Source organism: Pseudoliparis swirei, chromosome 3 (assembly GCF_029220125.1).
Source record: "Pseudoliparis swirei isolate HS2019 ecotype Mariana Trench chromosome 3, NWPU_hadal_v1, whole genome shotgun sequence".
Taxonomy (NCBI): domain Eukaryota; kingdom Metazoa; phylum Chordata; class Actinopteri; order Perciformes; family Liparidae; genus Pseudoliparis; species Pseudoliparis swirei.
In genome coordinates this window covers 21,158,471-21,176,136 of record NC_079390.1, presented here as the reverse complement: position 1 = coordinate 21,176,136, position 17,666 = coordinate 21,158,471, and the positions used below count along the sequence as shown (strand labels likewise).

General features: G+C 44.4%; 1 protein-coding gene across 2 annotated transcripts; it reads left to right on the top strand.

Annotated features, from left to right (window-relative positions):
- Positions 1-895: 895 nt before the first annotated feature.
- Positions 896-16,509, top strand: arl10 (ADP-ribosylation factor-like 10). Of its 2 annotated transcripts, none has more exons than XM_056408845.1 (4): positions 896-1,103; positions 8,343-8,526; positions 12,648-12,823; positions 14,626-16,509. In XM_056408845.1, exons 1-4 carry the CDS (start codon positions 966-968, stop codon positions 14,797-14,799), a joined length of 672 nt encoding a protein of 223 aa, XP_056264820.1. In that variant the 5' UTR covers positions 896-965; the 3' UTR covers positions 14,800-16,509. The 2 variants fall into 2 exon arrangements, with proteins under 2 accessions (XP_056264820.1, XP_056264827.1); XM_056408852.1 differs by lacking the exon at positions 896-1,103 and adding an exon at positions 1,110-1,251.
- Positions 16,510-17,666: the final 1,157 nt, after the last annotated feature.

The following is a 17,666-nucleotide window of genomic DNA, read 5'->3' as shown; positions in this document are numbered from 1 at the left end:
TGCATCATTATAACTGTAGTGAACATAGCAGTGAAAGATCCAAGTGAAGTGACAACAAGCAAACATGTTTTTGAGTGCAGTATTTATTTAAACAAATGTTTACATTATCCAAACATGTAGGAAAGAAAGCGGCTGCTGCACTGCTCTCACTTTTTTAAATCTTGTACATTTGGCCACACCTTTATCAGTGATGTCACAACCGAGTTTACGCTCTATAATAACAGAAATGTCACACGGTGGGCTTTTTACAAAGCTGACAATAACAGGATTGTACCCTAAGTATTGTAAAATGTAAAACAGGAAAAAAAGAAAGATAGGCAACAACATAACAAATGTAATATCTTTCAACACATTTACAAACCTGCCAGTTTAAAGAGGGCTTTGAAACAATATGTTGACAATAAATAGGCTAGAGAAAATATAATTGGAATGAAAAATAAGTGAAATATGTGACATTTAGGAAGACAAAACTTATTCATTAATTGTGCAGTATACATGCACAGCCGGTTGTGAGTCTTCTGGAGGGATTTTACTCAAATACCAGTATTTAATTTATTTTACTTTTTTTTAAAATTTAAAATCCATAACAGTTTTCTGTTAGCCGCCATATTCAGTGCGGACCTTTAAAAATGAATAAATAGAAGTTTTTTTTATTTGCGCCGTTGTCTCTGGCAAGAGTCCAGAGGACAAAGCGAAGTTTACAAGCTACTCTTGAACGCGGCATCCCCCCCCCACCTCCCCTACTCTCCTATTACGCGTCTCGAAACCAAAACAAGCGGAGGGAGCTCGATCACATGTGGCGCGTCCAGCGGCGGCAGAACCGAGAGGAAGGCAGGAAGAAGCGGCAGCTCGGGTCTCCACACTGCCGGGCAGCCGGTGTTCAGTAAGCGGCGACCCCCCCCGCCCCCCCCGTTCCGCTTCCAGGTACCTCCAGGCTCCAGCCCGCCGATCGGTGCGCTCCACACATGGTTCTCCTCCGGCACATCTCCATCGCCCTGACCGCCGCCGTGGCCGCCCTGGGCTCCGCTCTCTTCATCGCCTTGAACTTCTTCTACAAGAGGCGGATATGGTCTCCGCAGGCGGAATACTGCACGATCAAAGAGGTGCCGCGGACATGTTGTGCATGCTTTATGTCGTCGGAGTGTTTATTCAACTAGTTAACTTGGACGGGAAGGATGTGGAGAGACTGAGATCTGACCGACTGGATGAAGACAACACTGCAGAATTATGACTGTCATTCAGATGGTGATGGTGAGGATGAGGATGAGGAGGGTGCTTGGTGAACAAGTGGCAGTGCGAGGGGTGATGATGAAGATGGTATTTTAGCAACAGTACAATGTAATTGTTGAAGAAGATGCTGCTCATGAACTGACGTGTGACGGTATATAAGGCTGGTGTTGAAGAAGATGAAGATGATGTTTTTTTTCTGTCGTAACAATAGTAATTGTCAAAAATATATAAATAGAGAGATTTGTGACGATGAAGAAGAGTTTAAGGTGATGGTGGTGATGATGAAGGAGGTTTTGATGCCAGTCTTGGTGCTGGTGGTGATGATGAGGATGAGGATGAGGATGATGCTTGGTGAACTTGTGGCAGTGCGACGGATGATGATGAAGATGGTATTTTAGCAACAGTAAAATGTGAACTGTGAAGAAGAAGATGCTGCTCATGAACTGACCTGTCGATGGTGTGCTGGTGTTGAAGAAGATGAAGATGATGGTTTTGATTCTGTGAAGGCAACAGTGGTGACAATAGTACTCGTCAAAAATATATAAATAGTAGGATTTATGACGATGAAGAAGAGTTTAAGGTGATGATGATGATGATGATGATATATTTATTTGTCGTTTGCCAGAGTACAGGTACAAAAGCATCGAAATTACAAGAAAGGGTGGATGAAAGATTACAGCATAACATGAGGGAAGAAGAAGGCGAGAAAAAACACCAACCCCCCGACTATGCCCCGAGAGGGGTACAGTGTGGGAGCAGGAAAAAAACACCTTAGCACATAAGCACATACATTTAGACATAACTTGCAACGAGTAGGAAGGGGGGAGGGGAGGTAATCCAACAAATGGGTGATCTAAGCCCATCCATTGGGGGCAGAAGGTAACCAGCACCGACAAGCAGCCAGCCGGTCCGGCGCCAACTCAGCAGCGCCCGCACAGCCCGTCCGGTCACACTGGGGTAAAAGCAGGCGAAGGCGTGGGATGGGGAGGGGTAGTGAATGCAATCAGTATTATTGAAAGTTCGTGTGTGCGTGTTCTGGTATGTCGTCCTCCCCCAGGCCACAACAGACAAAGTTCTCAGTCCGCAAGATGGTCGTTGCCATGGAGATAGCCTTGAAAGGTCCTGGGAGAAAAACAACCACAGGTGTCTGTGGATAGGGGGAAGGGAATGAGAGAGGTTCTCACTTCAGCGATCTTCAGGGGAGTTGTTGTTCCAGTAACGGCCTTGACCGAGGCCCGTTCTGGTTGAGGGAGCCGAAAGCAGATAAGATTGGGATTGTTTGGTCTTCCAGCAGCTACATCCAATTTTCGCACCTGCTATTCCACCACTTTCCTCCCATAAAAATTCAAATCGATCCAATTTCGTCGGGCAGCCTTAGGGGGTTTTTAACGGCTGTCCCCGTTTCCTTAATTTTCCGATAAACCAGGGCAACGCCAAATCCAAACAGCAGAAATCCTGTAATCATAGTTCCGAATAGGTAGATGTCATCTACGTCCTCCACGGAAAGGGCTGCTAGACACACGACACGTCCATCGTGTAACCAGCTGCAACATCCCGGCAGGACGGGCAGGTTCCCCCGAACCCAAGCTTCTCGTCGAGAAGACGGTGTCAATTGCGTTGAGAGACCAGTTGATCAGATGATCAGTTGATCGGTCCATGGTTTTTAGTTCCATGGTGGTGATGATGAAGGAGGTTTTGATGCCAGCCGTGGTGGTGGTGGTGGTGATGATGATGATGATGATGATGATAATGGTGATGATGTTGAGGATGAGGATGATAATGGTGATGAGGATGAGGATGATGCTTGGTGAACAAGTGGGCGTGCGAGGCGTGGTCATGAAGATGGTGTTTTAACAACAGTACAATGTGAACTGTGAAGAAGAAGAGGAAGATGCTGCTGCTCATGAACTGACATGTCGATGGTGTGCTGGTTTTGAAGAAGATGAAGATGATGGATTTGATTATGTGGTGACAATAGTAAACGTCAAAAATTTATGAATAGTGGGATTACTGACGATGAAGAAGAGTTTACGGTGCTGGTGGTGATGATGAAGGAGGTTTTGATGCCAGTCGTGGTGATGATGAGGATGAGGATGATGAGGCAATATTGACGATGAAGATGAGGAATTTCATGAAGGAGGCGAAATTACAAAAGGAGAGGAAGACGAGATGAGGATGATGACGACGAGATATATATATATATATTAGGGCTGTGAAACGATTAAAACATTTAATCGGGTTAATCACAGGTTTTTGTGGATTAATCATGATTAATCACATATTACCGATATTCTCGGTATATTTTGTGAGAACATAGAGATTTATGACAAAAGACGGATATATACATTTATACATTCTTCTATACAATGGTGCTGCAACTCAGCAGTTATTTAGCAGTTTTCTTCCATATGGAACATTAATACATCTTCATCCTAAACAGAATGTTTAACCCTCCTGTTACCTTTCGGGTCAATTTGACCCCATTCAATGTTTAATGTCGGTGTTCTTTGGGGTCAATTTGACCCCAGGCTGTTTTTCACTGTGTCAAACATATAAGAAATATCAACTTTTTTATTTATTTAAAGGTAGTCAACAAACAAACATAAAGTACCTCATACTTAAACTTGGGAAGCAATATTAATTCTAATAATTTTCTGGAGGTTTTAATTGCTGGGGTCAAATTGACCCCGAGGGTAAAATATGTTAGTAAATGTAAAGGTAACAGGAGGTTAAACAGAACATTTTTCTCTTGTTTGTCAACCATTAACTCCACCATGATACAATCTAAAGGCCTAGTCTTCCTCTAGCAGCTGCTGAGGCAAACTGACTGTGGGTTTTCTTCATGAACTGGGCCGTGATGAAAGGGACGGCGGGACACCGCTGCAAAGCTGAAACCTCACCGCCCGGACAGGTGGACAGATTGACAAGTGACTTTTTTTTGCTCGGTCGATGCGCGCGCTGGGAGCTCTGTGGCGCGCGAGACGGAGATCGATAAGTGTTAACGCAACACGAAGAGACAGAAATGACATGCTGCTGTGGAGATACGATCAACAACAGACGTTTAGTTTAATAAAAGAACAAAGACGTGCTATAGAGAACATGTCAGGGGCGGGCCAATCCTTTAATGTCATGCGATCTACCGACACTACGCCGCGATCGACTGGCAGGTCGCGATCGACGTGTTGAGACCCTGATCTACAGGAAGTAAAAGTCGTAACAAGGTTTCCGGAGGTGAACCTGCGGAAGGATCATTACCGATGAACAGACCGTCTGCATGAGAGCGGACAGAGTTCAGATTGAAGTGGTGTATTGGAAGCTCATTTTGCAAGTGACTTTTTTTTCGTCCCGACGACCAACAACAGACGGATTGGAAGCTCATTCTGCGCATGCGTTAAATGCGTTAAAAAAAACCAACTAGTTAAACCTGTAATTTAATTAACTGAGTTAACGCGTTATTTTTCACAGCACTCATATATATATATATATCATGAAAAAGTGGAAAGGTGACAATAGATCCCACTGATGAAGACGCTGAAGTGACGAAAAGAAAGCGATGACAGTGAAGACGCTGAGGTGGGGAAGGTGACGAAAAGACGACGTGGCAGCGGCCTTTAAAGAGGAGGATGATGATGATGATGATGATGATGATGAAGAGGGCCGGTTGATGATGTCGGACGAGCAGGCGGGACTCACTCAACGGCTTCTGTCGTGGTCAGAAACCGTCTTTAAGGACGAAGGGCGGTCCTGGATCGACAGTTACAACAGAGCGTGTTGAATTCATCGAGGCGTCGGCGCAATTCAACATCAGAATCAAACAACATTCCTTCTCCGAGTGACGGAGCGTCTGCAGTCGACTCCTCTCCTGATTATTCCACTCTCTCACAGAGATACAAGAACATCGTTCCCGATCATGGCGGCGGTGCCACGAGGTGTTACACTGAATGCAGTTGGAAGACTTTACACTTCCACGTTTTTAAACGGTGCCCAGATGTGTGTTAGACGCCGGGCCGAGGTCCTGTAAAGTAGTCGGTGTCTGCCGGCAGCTCGCTGCAGAGGGGAGGGAAGCAAATGTTTTCATCCCAGGAGCCACATTGTACCAAGAGGCATCGTAATCACGTTCCATGGCTTCGGAGAGAGAGAGAGAGCAGGGGAGTTGAATGACGCCGCCGCTTCTTCTTCTTCTTCTTTTGACCGCGAGCCGCTGGCCCAGAGGTCAGGACGCGTGCCCTCGGGGTCCCAGCTTTTGTTATTGCCGCAGATTCTCTGAACCAATGTGCGTGGCGATATGGCGTCAAGTAAAATAGATGAAATCAAAGCAGCATCAGAAGAGTTATGCTGACCTTTATGGCCTGGTATGGGTCAAGCTTCAAACACACAGCAACTACATTTCCCAGGATGCAACGGCGCGCGGCCTTCTTGTCAGACCCTGGCCGCCCGGTTTGCCTTTTTAAACTTCACACTTCTGTTACAAATGTAGAGTCCGAGCCGAGGTAACCGCGATGACATCGCTGTGACTTTCAAAATAAAAGTCACCCCGTGTTTCGACAGGAGCGCAGAACGGACAAACCAACCTCCAGAGGGCCGCCGTAGTTCTCCGACATGCTTTTGGCGCGCGGGAGCAGTTTCAGTTGCAATCTGCGCCAAATACACGCAACCTTTCATCAGGCTAGCTGTGTTCACCTGCATCCAGTCCTCATGCTAAGCTAAGCTAAGCGATCTGACGCAAGAGTCGCATCAATTGTCTCATCTCACGCTCTGGGATTAAGAAAATAAGCAGATTTATTGCACTTGGTTGCAATTTGAAAAAAGGTTGAAGCTTTTTTTTTTTTATTATCTGGGAGGTGGTTGAGAGGCGTTCAGGGTGTCAGGAAGAAGAAACAGACGAGTGAGAGAAAATGGCACCGCCGTTGAACAGAGATCAAAGCGCTACGTTTCCATTGGGCGCTGCAGGCGAGCGGCCTCCAGCGATGTGACTTGTGACGAAGCCGATGTGTCACAAAGAGTCTGCTTCGCTGGAGTGTCCTTGAGCAAGACAATTAAATCCCTGTCAGGTCCGGCGGCGTATTATTTTATTTTTTTATACCCTGGAAAGAAAAACATAGAAATCAATATCACAGTATGACTGTTTTTGTTGTTGTGAGAAACGTCTGAACTGGCAGAGCTGAGGTTCAAATCCAAAAGAAAAAGTCTTTGAAGTGTTTGAAGTGACAAAGAGAGCAGGAGATAAATGGACAGCGCGCTGGCTTGAATTCAAATGTCAGAGATCGATTTATTCAGCAAAGAATTGTTCAAAAGTCGTAATAATTTTCTAGTTTTGTCCGGTTGAAAGCTCTGGATGAACAATATGTGCAATCTTCAGCAGCTCAACGCTGTCGTGGTTTCAGGTTTGGTCTCCCAGCGGACCGCATGAGCGAGAAAACAAACATGGAGGCGGGCTCCAGATCCGTCAAAGCGGCCACGCTTATCTGATGTTGTGTTTACCCGGCAACAGACACGTCCGGTGAAATTAAAATCCGAATGCCGAAACGTCCCCGAATTTTCCCTCGCGTTTCTTTTGATGACAAGAAATCCCACAAGGAGCTGGTTCTCAAGTCCTCTTTAAGGGCCGGATCATCGATCGCCAGTGTAAAGCAAAGTGTGACGTCTATTTACCCGGAAAGCTAAAAGCGATGCACCCACAGCTCCGAAAGGGCCCGATTTGACTTGCTAATAAAGCTCCCCCGGCTGCACGACGGCACACGGTTTGAATGTCGACTTACCCAGCGTGACTTTTCGAAGGGGGGATGACTGACGTGTGCAGGATCTCGGAGGGGGCGTGAAGTCTCAGGTGCAAAGCCGGCGTGGAGGTTTTGTCAGGTCTTTGTACAGAAACAGTCGTCTCAAAGAAACAGCCCTCTCACCGGACCCACCGATGCAGAAACAGACAGAAGTGTTCCCACCGATGCTCCTCACATGTTTCACCTACTGAGGCCAATCCTGAACATTGTAAAGTCCGATGGTCGATGGTTGATGGTCAATGGTCGATGGTTGATGGTCGATGGTCAATGGTCGATGGTCAATGGTTAATGGTCAATGGTCGATGGTTGATGGTCAATGGTCGATGGTTGATGGTCGATGGTCAATGGTCAATGGTTAATGGTCAATGGTCGATGGTTGATGGTCAATGGTTCATGGTCCAATGGTCGATGGCCAATGGTCAATGGCCAATGGTCGATGGTTGATGGTCGATGGTCAATGGTTGATGGTCGATTTACCGATGGTCAATGGTTGATGGTTCATGGTCCAATGGTCGATGGTCAATGGTCGATGGTCAATGGTTAATGGGCAATGGCCAATGGTCGATGGTTAATGGTCGATGGCCAATGGTTGACGGTTCATGGTCGATGGTCAATGGTTGATGGTCGATTTACCAATGGTCGATGGTCCAATGGTCGATGGTCAAAGGTTGATGGTCAATTGTCGATGGTCAATTGTTGATGGTCAATAGCCAATGGTCGATGGTCAATGGTTGATGGTCCAATGGTTGATGGTCCATGGTCCAATCGTCCAATGGTCGAATCGTCCAATGGTTGATGGTCCAATGGACCATGGTCCAATGGTTGATGGTCAATGGTTGATGGTCGTTGGTCAATGGTTGATGGTCCAATGGTTGATCGTCCATGGTCCAATGGTTGATGGTCCTGGTCCCAACCGTTATTGCATTCATTCTGATACATAACGAGTACCCAGGCTTCAGAGCTGCCATTTGTGAATGTTGATTCGGAAAAGCAGTTGGTTTTATTCCATCAGTGCTACAAATAACAAATAATGTCATCATTAAACCATCTATACGGTATTTATTATAATCTAGAATGTTGGATAGTTGTGGAGCTGGCCCATAAATCAGTGGGTTTATTACATTTCACAAAACCGACTTAATGTGTAAATAACACTGTATTAATGACTTCTAATCATATGTGTAACCCTGAGGCGAGCCAGCCATTCTTCCATATCCTCTACTCCTCTTAACTGAGCAGATAACCCCCACGCAGTGTCGAATCAACATGTGTTTCATTTCTTTTCTTGCATCTCCTCTACATTTTGTGACGGTCTCTGGCGCTCTGCCCCGGCAGGAGGAGGAGGAGCGCGGCAAGCGCAAGGTCCTGGTCCTCGGTCTGGACGGCGCCGGGAAGAGCAGCATGTTGCAGGGTCTGACTCCCGGGGAGTCGGCGGCTAAGAGGCGCCGCTGCCGGCCCACCCGCGGCTTCAACTTCATGAGCCTCAACGCCCCCGCCTGTCAGCTGGACTTCCTGGAGAGTAAGTGCAACGCCGCCGGCGGCTCGCGAAAAAAAAGCTTCAAAATTCACGAGACGCATTTTATGTCGTAGAACAAAATATATTAAGCTCTCCTAAACGTGAGTTAACCACGCACCTTGTTTCAGGCGTCTAAACAAAAAACCATTCAGAAAATGAAATGCAGAAACGCTGACTCATTTCCAGTTGTTAGGACTTATGCCTGAAGCACTCGTGAACTCAAACCTGCAATATCTGTTTCACACACAGCGACCGAGCAACGTGATTCATAAGGAGCCTCGTTGGGTTTTTGTCCACCGAAGGAATGTCGGTCCAGCATTCGCTCTTTTAGCTCCGTGTTTGGTCTCCACCAACCCCCTGAGGGTAATGTCTGTCTCTTTAGCAGATAAATGCTCCACTTTGTTCTCTCAGCTGGTCTCCGGTTGTGTCTTTTACAGCTTGTTCTCCAAAAAACGATGCAATTAGAGTTTTAAGGGTGAACCAGAACCGTAAGTTGTGCCCCAGACGGATAAACAATGAGCTGAAAGATCCCGACAAAGCTTTTCCTATTGTCCTTTGCACATTGCAATTAACAAAAAAGTGGATTATAGCGTCTCTAAATGTTGATGGGTGACTAAGTGGTGGTAAATTTAATCTGAAATCTGGGATGAACGATGAACTGATCCGGCTGATCCAGAGTTCAGTTCACCGTTGCCAACCCAGAGAATCTCTCTGACACTCGCTATGCTGCCCATATTTGTTCGGTTACCATGGTTTCTGTTAAGTATGGAAGCAGTATGGAAGTAAAATATGTTTCAGAGAACCTTAGAAACTTCAACTGTGGCCTAGTTGTCACAAATAGTTTAGCATTTCATTCAAATCATCTTGAATGGCCAGGTGTTTTCTCTCTCTTTGTACACACACATGAAGAGAAATGCGGCGGAAAACACAAGGACAAGCAAAGCTCAACACGAGCAAAGAAATAAGTTAAATACATGTAGAAACTAGAACGGGCACTCGGTAGAGCGCATACCTTCGCATATCACAAGATTGGGCATTGAATTATGAACATTTTGGCATTAGTTGCCAATTGGACAAAAATGTATCGTGCTATGGTAAAAAAAAGATGTTGACCTTTCCATGACCTTGACCTTTGACCCGATTGATCCCAAAATCTAATCAAATGGTCCCCGGATAATAACCAATCATCCTACCAAATTTCATGCGATTCAAGAAGATTTTGACCTGTTCATGACCTTTGACCTTGACCGTTGACCCAATCGATCCCAAAATCTAATCAACTGGTCCCCGGATAATAAACAATCATCCCACCAAATTTCATGCGATTCGGTTCAATACTTTTTGAATTCTGCGAATAACACGCATACAAATAAATAAATAAATAAATAAATACACGGCGATCAAAACATAACCTTCCGCATTTTCAATGCGAAGGTAACAATAAAACAAGGAACAACGACATGCACTGGAAGTCAAACTGTGTCTGTGAATTATAGACAATACAATTGGTGCAAATATGATGAATTATTAATGCATGGTGGGTACGTACTGTATATATACAGGTATATATGACTATATGCATGTTATGAAATGTGGGGGAGATGAAAATCACACAGCTCTAAGAAAAGAGAGTGAGTCTGGGTAGATCGCATCGACATGCAAACTCATAAATCCCGCTAATGAGCGTTCCTCTGAAAGCCACGCCGCCGCACTAAAAATAAAACCGCCTCGCTCTTCATCCGGAGACCGTCTGAGAGCGAGACGCCTTGGCCTCGGAGGGCGTCGGTGCGGACGGATTCGGAGGAATGCGTCACGCTCGGCGGCTGATTTATTCACGATCTGAACACCGGGGAGCCAAAAACAATCCCTCGCTCGTCTCTGAGAAGTCAGAAAGGAACACAAATGTCGGCGCCCCGATAATAATTGTGTTCAGTGAGTCCAGCGCTGACCAGCTTTCAACTGATTTTTTAAAAGATTATTTTAAAAGTGCTGATAGAGCTGCAGCTCTGTTGTTGTTGTTGTTGTTGTTGTTGTTGTAGTAAGCAGAAGATCAGTTTCAACAGGCCTCGCTCTTCTCTCACACACTTTTTGTCTTTCGATTATTATGGATTTAAATATTTCCCCCAAACAAAAACTCAAAGATAAGACTGTTTCTTATTTTCATAAGCGACAGGTGGGAAGACACCGATCAATGGGGGAAACGGACTTTGACACGACACCGCGAGTCATGTTGGTTCTTCTTGGGATTCATATTTTGGGGTCAAAGTCAAATATAGTTGAGCTTTGGCTGCAACTCGGGCGTTTGGAAACATCGCCCGGTTGCGTTTTTGCCCCCTCGAGACGACGACTGCAGCTTAATCTTTAATCTGTGTATAAACATCCGCATCGCTCACACCCGGATGCGTGTGCTCATGTGTGTGTATGTGGCCCGGCGAGCTCCCCCTCTGCATGTAGAAACGCACGCCGAGCGTCCGGTCCGCCCTCTGTACCGTATCGGGTCAACAGGTATTTATTGCTGCCTGGTCACATCAGCAAAAGGTACACCGCTGCCCGGTTCCCTAGCAACATCCCCCCCCCCCCCCCCCGGGCCTTGAAGCTGGGAACTACATGTTCTCACACAGTGTGTGTGTGGAGTCCCTCATTGTGCCGTGTTATCGCATCACAATCAGTCCATCAGTCAAGTGACTCAGTCAACCACCGGTCCACCGGGTACAGAGGTATTTCTGAGAAGTTTTTTTTTAATAGCATTTCAAAGACAAAAGAACCCCAATGTGATTGGTCAACTGCCTAAAAGTAAAACTTTCTATCCACTTGTGAAGAAGGCATTTCTGTTGACGCGCTGATGTAACCTGACCTCACAGGTGTCTCGTGTTCATTGACCAATCGCTCAACCCAAGATTGGCCTCTTTCCTAGAATCTCAGAGCCTCTTCCCAGTATTCTTTGCGTAAGCAAGCAGAAGAGAACAAAATGGTAAACGGGATGAACTTTAGATTCTCACTTTACTTTTAACCCCCCCCCCCCCACACACACACACACATTTTTTAAATCCTTTTTCAACATTACCTGAATAAACTCAATGGCCTTCAGAAAAACCTTCCAAAACCAAAATCATGACACCCTCTATGTTTGAAACATGATGAGAGAGATGCTGCTCAGCTTCAAGGCAAATCAAGGAATCGCACCTCAATACAGTTGACCAGAAAAAATGAGAAGTGAGAAGAATTCAATTTCAATTCAATTCAGTTCATTTTGTATAGCCCATTCTCGCAAATGATCAGAGGGCTTAACAATCTGTACACATCGACATCCCTGACCTTTGACCTCACATCGGATCAGGAAAAACTCCCAAACAAAAAGGGAAGAAACCTCCAGTAGAGCAACAGAGGCAATAGATGTCATGTGACCAGAAGGAATCATTACAGAGTTACATAAACACATTCAATGAGTGTGACAGAGTGTATGAATAGTTGGTAGTCGGCATGGACCACGATCCAGACCTCCGTGATCCATCAGGCAGATGGAGGCAGAGAGGAGGAGTGGGCGGGGCATCAGCAGGGCCATGGCGTAGTTGATGCAAACAAAGAAAAATGGGTAGAGTTAGAGTTCTCAGAAGGTTAAAAAACAAAACAAAACAGAACAAAGTATACTAGATAAATATAATAAACCATTAAAAAGGGAGGGGACCGGTGACATATCATGTCCGGAGGCAACAAGATGGAAAAAAATGAAACCAGTCAATTTCTTCCAGTATGGAAACTTGGATATGAATAATAAGTGCCGTCTTTGCTTATTTCATCCCTCGGTGAAAACTAGATTAGTGATTTAATTTGGTCCGCTGCACATCTAAAATTAATATGTGGCCAATTTGATTAAAGGAGGACCTCCAGCAGCTGATCTAATTCCATATATCGATCTGTCCATTTCATTATTCAACCTTCTTCTTGACACAAAGGACACCGTTAGAAAACATCTGCAGCACTGAAATGCCCATGAGCAAGGCAATCAGTCAGGGATGTGATTTTTTTCTTTTTCTTGAGCTGACTTTCGGCAGGAGAAAGTTTATATTTAAAAGCAGAAAGTCAACATTTTATGATGCGTGACGTTTACGCTTTCTCTGCTGCAGTCGGCGGCGGGGAGGACCTGCGGCGGTACTGGTCGGACTACCTGAGGAAGACTCACGTTCTGGTGTACGTGGTGGACTCCTCTGACAGGAGCCGCCTCCCACTGGCGAAGGCCGAACTGCACCGCCTGCTGAGGGTGCAGCCACAGCTGCCCGTGGTCGTCCTGGGAAACAAGCAGGTAACGTCATTCGCGGCTAACCATTTTCCAAACATCGCTGTTTTCGTGGCATTGATTTTCTAAAACCGTCAACAAAAATATACAAATGAAAGCAGATATAAACTAGAACGGGCACTCGGTAGAGCGCATACCTTCGCATATCACAAGATTGGGCATTGAATTATGAACATTTTGGCATTAGTTGCATGCCAATTGGATAGAAATTGACCGCTCTGTGGTAAAAAGAAGATTTTGACCTTTTCATGACCTTGACCTTGACCTTTGACCCGATCGATCCCAAAATGTAATCAAATGGTCCCCGGATAATAACCAATCATCCCACCAAATGTCATGCGATTCGGTTTAATACTTTTTGAGTTATGCAAGTAACACGCATACAAATAAATATATAAATACACGGCGATCAAAACATAACCTTCCGCATTTTCAATGCGAAGGTAATAATCTATGAACTTCAAGTCAGAATCAAATTCTGTTGCGCTCCCTCTGGGTGTATTGTGACCGTGTTTCACAACAGGATCTGCCAGCGCTGTGGCCGTTGTTTGCGCTGTTAGCGGCATTAAAACGAGCCCAAAATTATCCTGGAATACAAAGAAATAAATGTCACATGAAGTCAGAAATAATAAGTAAAGTTCTCCAAAGCGTTGCGAGCGGGTACACGTTGTCCCCTCCTCATTCACCCGGCAGTGATGATCCGTCAGGCTCGTGAAATAAACATGACTACATTTCCTCCTCGGCTCACATTTCTTCACCCTGATTGTGGAATTATACATGACCCTCCGAGGGAAGCAGGAATATTTGTCATATACTGTCAGGGCGCCGCAGCTTTTATCCCCTCAGTGTGCGACTCGCAGTATTAGCAAGACCCCTCTGCCTCTGACACGCTGTGATCACGACGCAGGTGAAATAAAAGAAACGTTTCCCTCAGGAGGAGGATTTCTCTTCGGCTGCGATACCGGCTCTCACCCGCCACACTGCTTTGTTCTCGCTCGGTTTAAAGCGGCACAAAGGAAGCCTCAAAAGATTTGGCAAAGAAACGAGGCGGACGTCTCGAGACGAGCCGGGCTGGAATGGTTCGTGTGGGAGGGCGGCGTTAAATTCACCGTCTTTACCTCCGCAATTTAATTATAACGGGGGCAACCAGCATTTTTAAATATACCATCTAGTTATTTGTAATGCCACTTTTTTTGCTGTATGTAATTTAATGGGGATTTTGTGTCCAGCTAACCGCACAACCTCAAATTGGAAGCGGTGAATTGGGAACATAAGGATGTTACAGTTGGAACGGTGCAGGTTGAAAAGATAATGTTATCGTCATTCTATAAACATCAGGAGGGCCAGAAAAATAGTAAACAGAGACTTTTACTACAGAGACAGATATATATATATATATACAATATATATACATATATATTATATACATATAAATATATACATATAAATATATACATATATATATATAATATATATATATATATATAATATATATATATAAATAATATATATAAACAGAGACTTTCCATTAACAAAACTCATGGCCGTCGTACCGGAGATGTTTATTGGCTGATAAAGAATTCTTAGAAAAAGGCGAGAAAAGACCATTTCTTTTATTTAATTAGCTATACATATAAATGCATACAGGGACAACGGATGGAATTATACGAAATAGAATGCAATAACCAACCACAACAAAGTATTTAAATGAAGGACAGTATATTGTAGATCTTTTTTTGTCCTTAGAAAATAAAAGAGACAACTATTTCTTGTCAAACGGAGTTTAACAGTTTCCCCCCTCGCCGCAGGATAAGCCCGACGCTGTGAGCGTGTCGGAGCTGCATGAAGCCTTGTCTCTGGACTCCGTGACCGAGGACAGGAAGCTGTTCCTCTTGGCCGCCCAGCTGGGCTCTGATGAGACAGAGAAGAACTCCTGCCGGGGCCTGGACACCTTCCAGGACCTGCTGCTCCAGCTCGTCTGACCTCACCCCCCCCCACACACACTCCCAGAGCAGAAATGTAGGATGATGGAGGGATGGAAACAAAGCGATGGCGTAAAGCAATCTCCCTGGTCCTCTCCCTCCTCATCGTTAACGCTCTGGCGTATTTGAAGGCAGAAGAGGAAGATGACGAAGGCGGCGGGGAGTGTGGCAGAGAAATCCCTGAAGAAGATGCCGAGAAGGAGCGCAAAAAGCCTTCGCGTTGCCTCCTCGTCTTCCTCCTCGTCTTCCTTCCTCGCCCCTTTTCCAATCACGTCGGTTTGTTTTTAGAAAATCCTTCAGCTCATCTCGTCGGACAGCTTTCCTCCGACTCGTCTTACTCACCGGAGAAGAGGAGGACAGAAGGAGGAAGGTTTGACTCGCTGACTCCTTCAAGTGGGCTATTCTGATATCCAAGTGGATTTTAATGAGGGGATTTAAAGGGACCTGTGTTATTTTTCTCGTCAAAATGATTGCCAGGTTGCGGGAGAAAGTTTCTTCTCTTTTCCACGACTCTCCTCACGAGTAAGTATTGTAAGCTCCTCCCCTTTTAAAGCGATTCCTATTCGGTTTGCCCGTTTTGTCCCAACAAAAACGTCACAAATTACAGTTGCATTTCTCACATATCAGCCAAATAGGCAGAACTATGTACACCTAATAATCGCATAGCATTCGTGGATGGAAACAAGCACACATTTGCTTTTTGCTTTTAACAATTTTCTCAACATTTGTAATACATTTGGTTGGAATCTTGGCTTCAAACATGAACTCGTATGCAGTGAAACACATATCCTTGAATGTATGACGAAGTGAAGTGCTGTATTTGAGTGAAATCTACCTGTAAACATCAACTGGAATTAGCTAGAATCTGATTTTTAACGAGTTGTATTCCTTTTGATGTTCTGTAATTCTGCAGTAATGTTGTTTTCACAGTTCAGTGGTTGTACATTGTCATTCTTGTTTTATGTGTCGTGTAAATTGGAATTGTCAGGTAGTGATTTATGCACGTTATGTTTTGCTATTCTCTTTTAAACGTTATTAATGTGCCGGCTGCAGTTTCTTACAGAAAGTGTTATTTAAAATTTTTTTTTTAATGGTTTATTTAATAAGGTACATTGCACATTGATAAAAACATTGCAGTAAATGTGCCAGTTAGCCAAGAGGCTATTTTTCATCTGTAGTCCCAGTTAATTTGGGTTATTCAAGACTTAAATGGAAACTCCACCGATTTTACATATCAAAGTGTTTTTTCATCTTGCTGGGGAAATATTACTGAGTATATGAGTACAAAGAACCCAGTAAGTCTGATACATGTCATCAAGTGATGTCACTTGAGTCAGCGTCAGTTGGGCCTAAAATATCTTTTGGAGATGAGTTAGAAAGAAGCGAGTTCATCTCTCGACCCTCGATGCTACGTGTGCCGCGACTAGCGCCTCCGCAACGGAATCTCCGAGTTGCATTGTGGGTAATGTAGGCGTCAGGAAGAAAAATGCATGTAATTCAAAAAATCGTGCCTCGATGCTTTTTTTCGTGAGTGCAACAATGTTTTAGGAGTTAGATTCGACGTCAGTCTGTAATGAAGTAGTGTAGATTTTTTAAAAAGAATCGTAATCTCGTTAAGATTCAAATCTATTTTGCATGGAATGCCGGATGGGGGTACAACTGGACATATATGGAGAGAAGACATGTCAATAAACATAGTTACGTACTCAACCTGTGTGTCTACAATATGTCCTCGTGCAAGATGTTCGGTGAGTTTTTATTATTGTTGAAATTTAAAGGTTTACATGGCTTTTCTGTCATTTTTTATAGAAACAAAACCTTCACAATAAAAGCAGATTTATTAATCTAAAACTCTAAGATATACAATATACAAAGAACATATTTCACCACATACATGAGATCATGAGGAAGATCTATAGTTTCGGTCAAAGTCCATATTGAAGAAAACAACCACAGCTGAGGTCAGCTCTCGTTTCCTCTCCTCCCTCCTTGACACACAGAGGAGTCACAAAGGAACTTGGAGTTGTTGGAAGGAAGCCGCAACATGATTGCCGAGAGCGGACGAGGTCAACGTGGCTGATGGGGGCCAAAGTTGTTTTTCCGTGAACTTGTGCAGCGGATAATCTTAAACAGCAGAGCAGACAATAAAGATAATGAGGTGGAGGTTCAGGCAGGGAGAGTTTAAGATAAGACGATTCAGTTTCCTGGAGCAGCAGAAACACACAAAACAACAAGATACTAGGGCGGGACGTATTACACTTTAAGAATTTAAATAAAGGAAATACAAATGTAAAAATTAAAGTGTATACAGAGTATGTAAAGTATAAAGTGAAAAGTATAAAGAATGTTCTCCTGAATCAGGAATGTTCTCCTGAATCAGGAATGTTCTCTTGTATCAGGTAAGTTCTCCTGTATCAGGAATGTTCTCCTGAATCAGGAAGGTTCTCCTGTATCAGGAAGGTTCTCCTGTATCAGGAATGTTCTCCTGTATCAGGAATGTTCTCCTGTATCAGGAAGGTTCTCCTGTATCAGGAATGTTCTCCTGTATCAGGAAGGTTCTCCTGAATTAGGAATGTTCTCCTGTATCAGGTATGTTCTCCTGTATCAGGAACTTTCTCCTGAATCAGGAACGTTCTCCTGTATCAGGAAGGTTCTCCTGAATCAGGAATGTTCTCCTGTATCAGGAAGGCTCTCCTGTATTAGGAATGTTCTCCTGTATCAGGAAGGTTCTCCTGAATTAGGAATGTTCTCCTGTATCAGGAATGTTCTCCTGAATCAGGAATGTTCTCCTGTATCAGGAAGGTTCTCCTGTATCAGGAATGTTCTCCTGTATCAGGAACTTTCTCCTGAATCAGGAACGTTCTCCT

Bases quoted from the DNA above. Each gene is read 5' to 3' on its own strand.
- arl10 (XM_056408845.1), top strand. From the start codon at position 966: ATGGTTCTCCTCCGGCACATCTCCATCGCCCTGACCGCCGCCGTGGCC. The intron at 1,104-8,342 runs GTGCCGCGGACA...CTGCCCCGGCAG, and splicing joins AATACTGCACGATCAAAGAG to GAGGAGGAGGAGCGCGGCAA. The intron at 8,527-12,647 runs GTAAGTGCAACG...TCTCTGCTGCAG, and splicing joins TCAGCTGGACTTCCTGGAGA to TCGGCGGCGGGGAGGACCTG.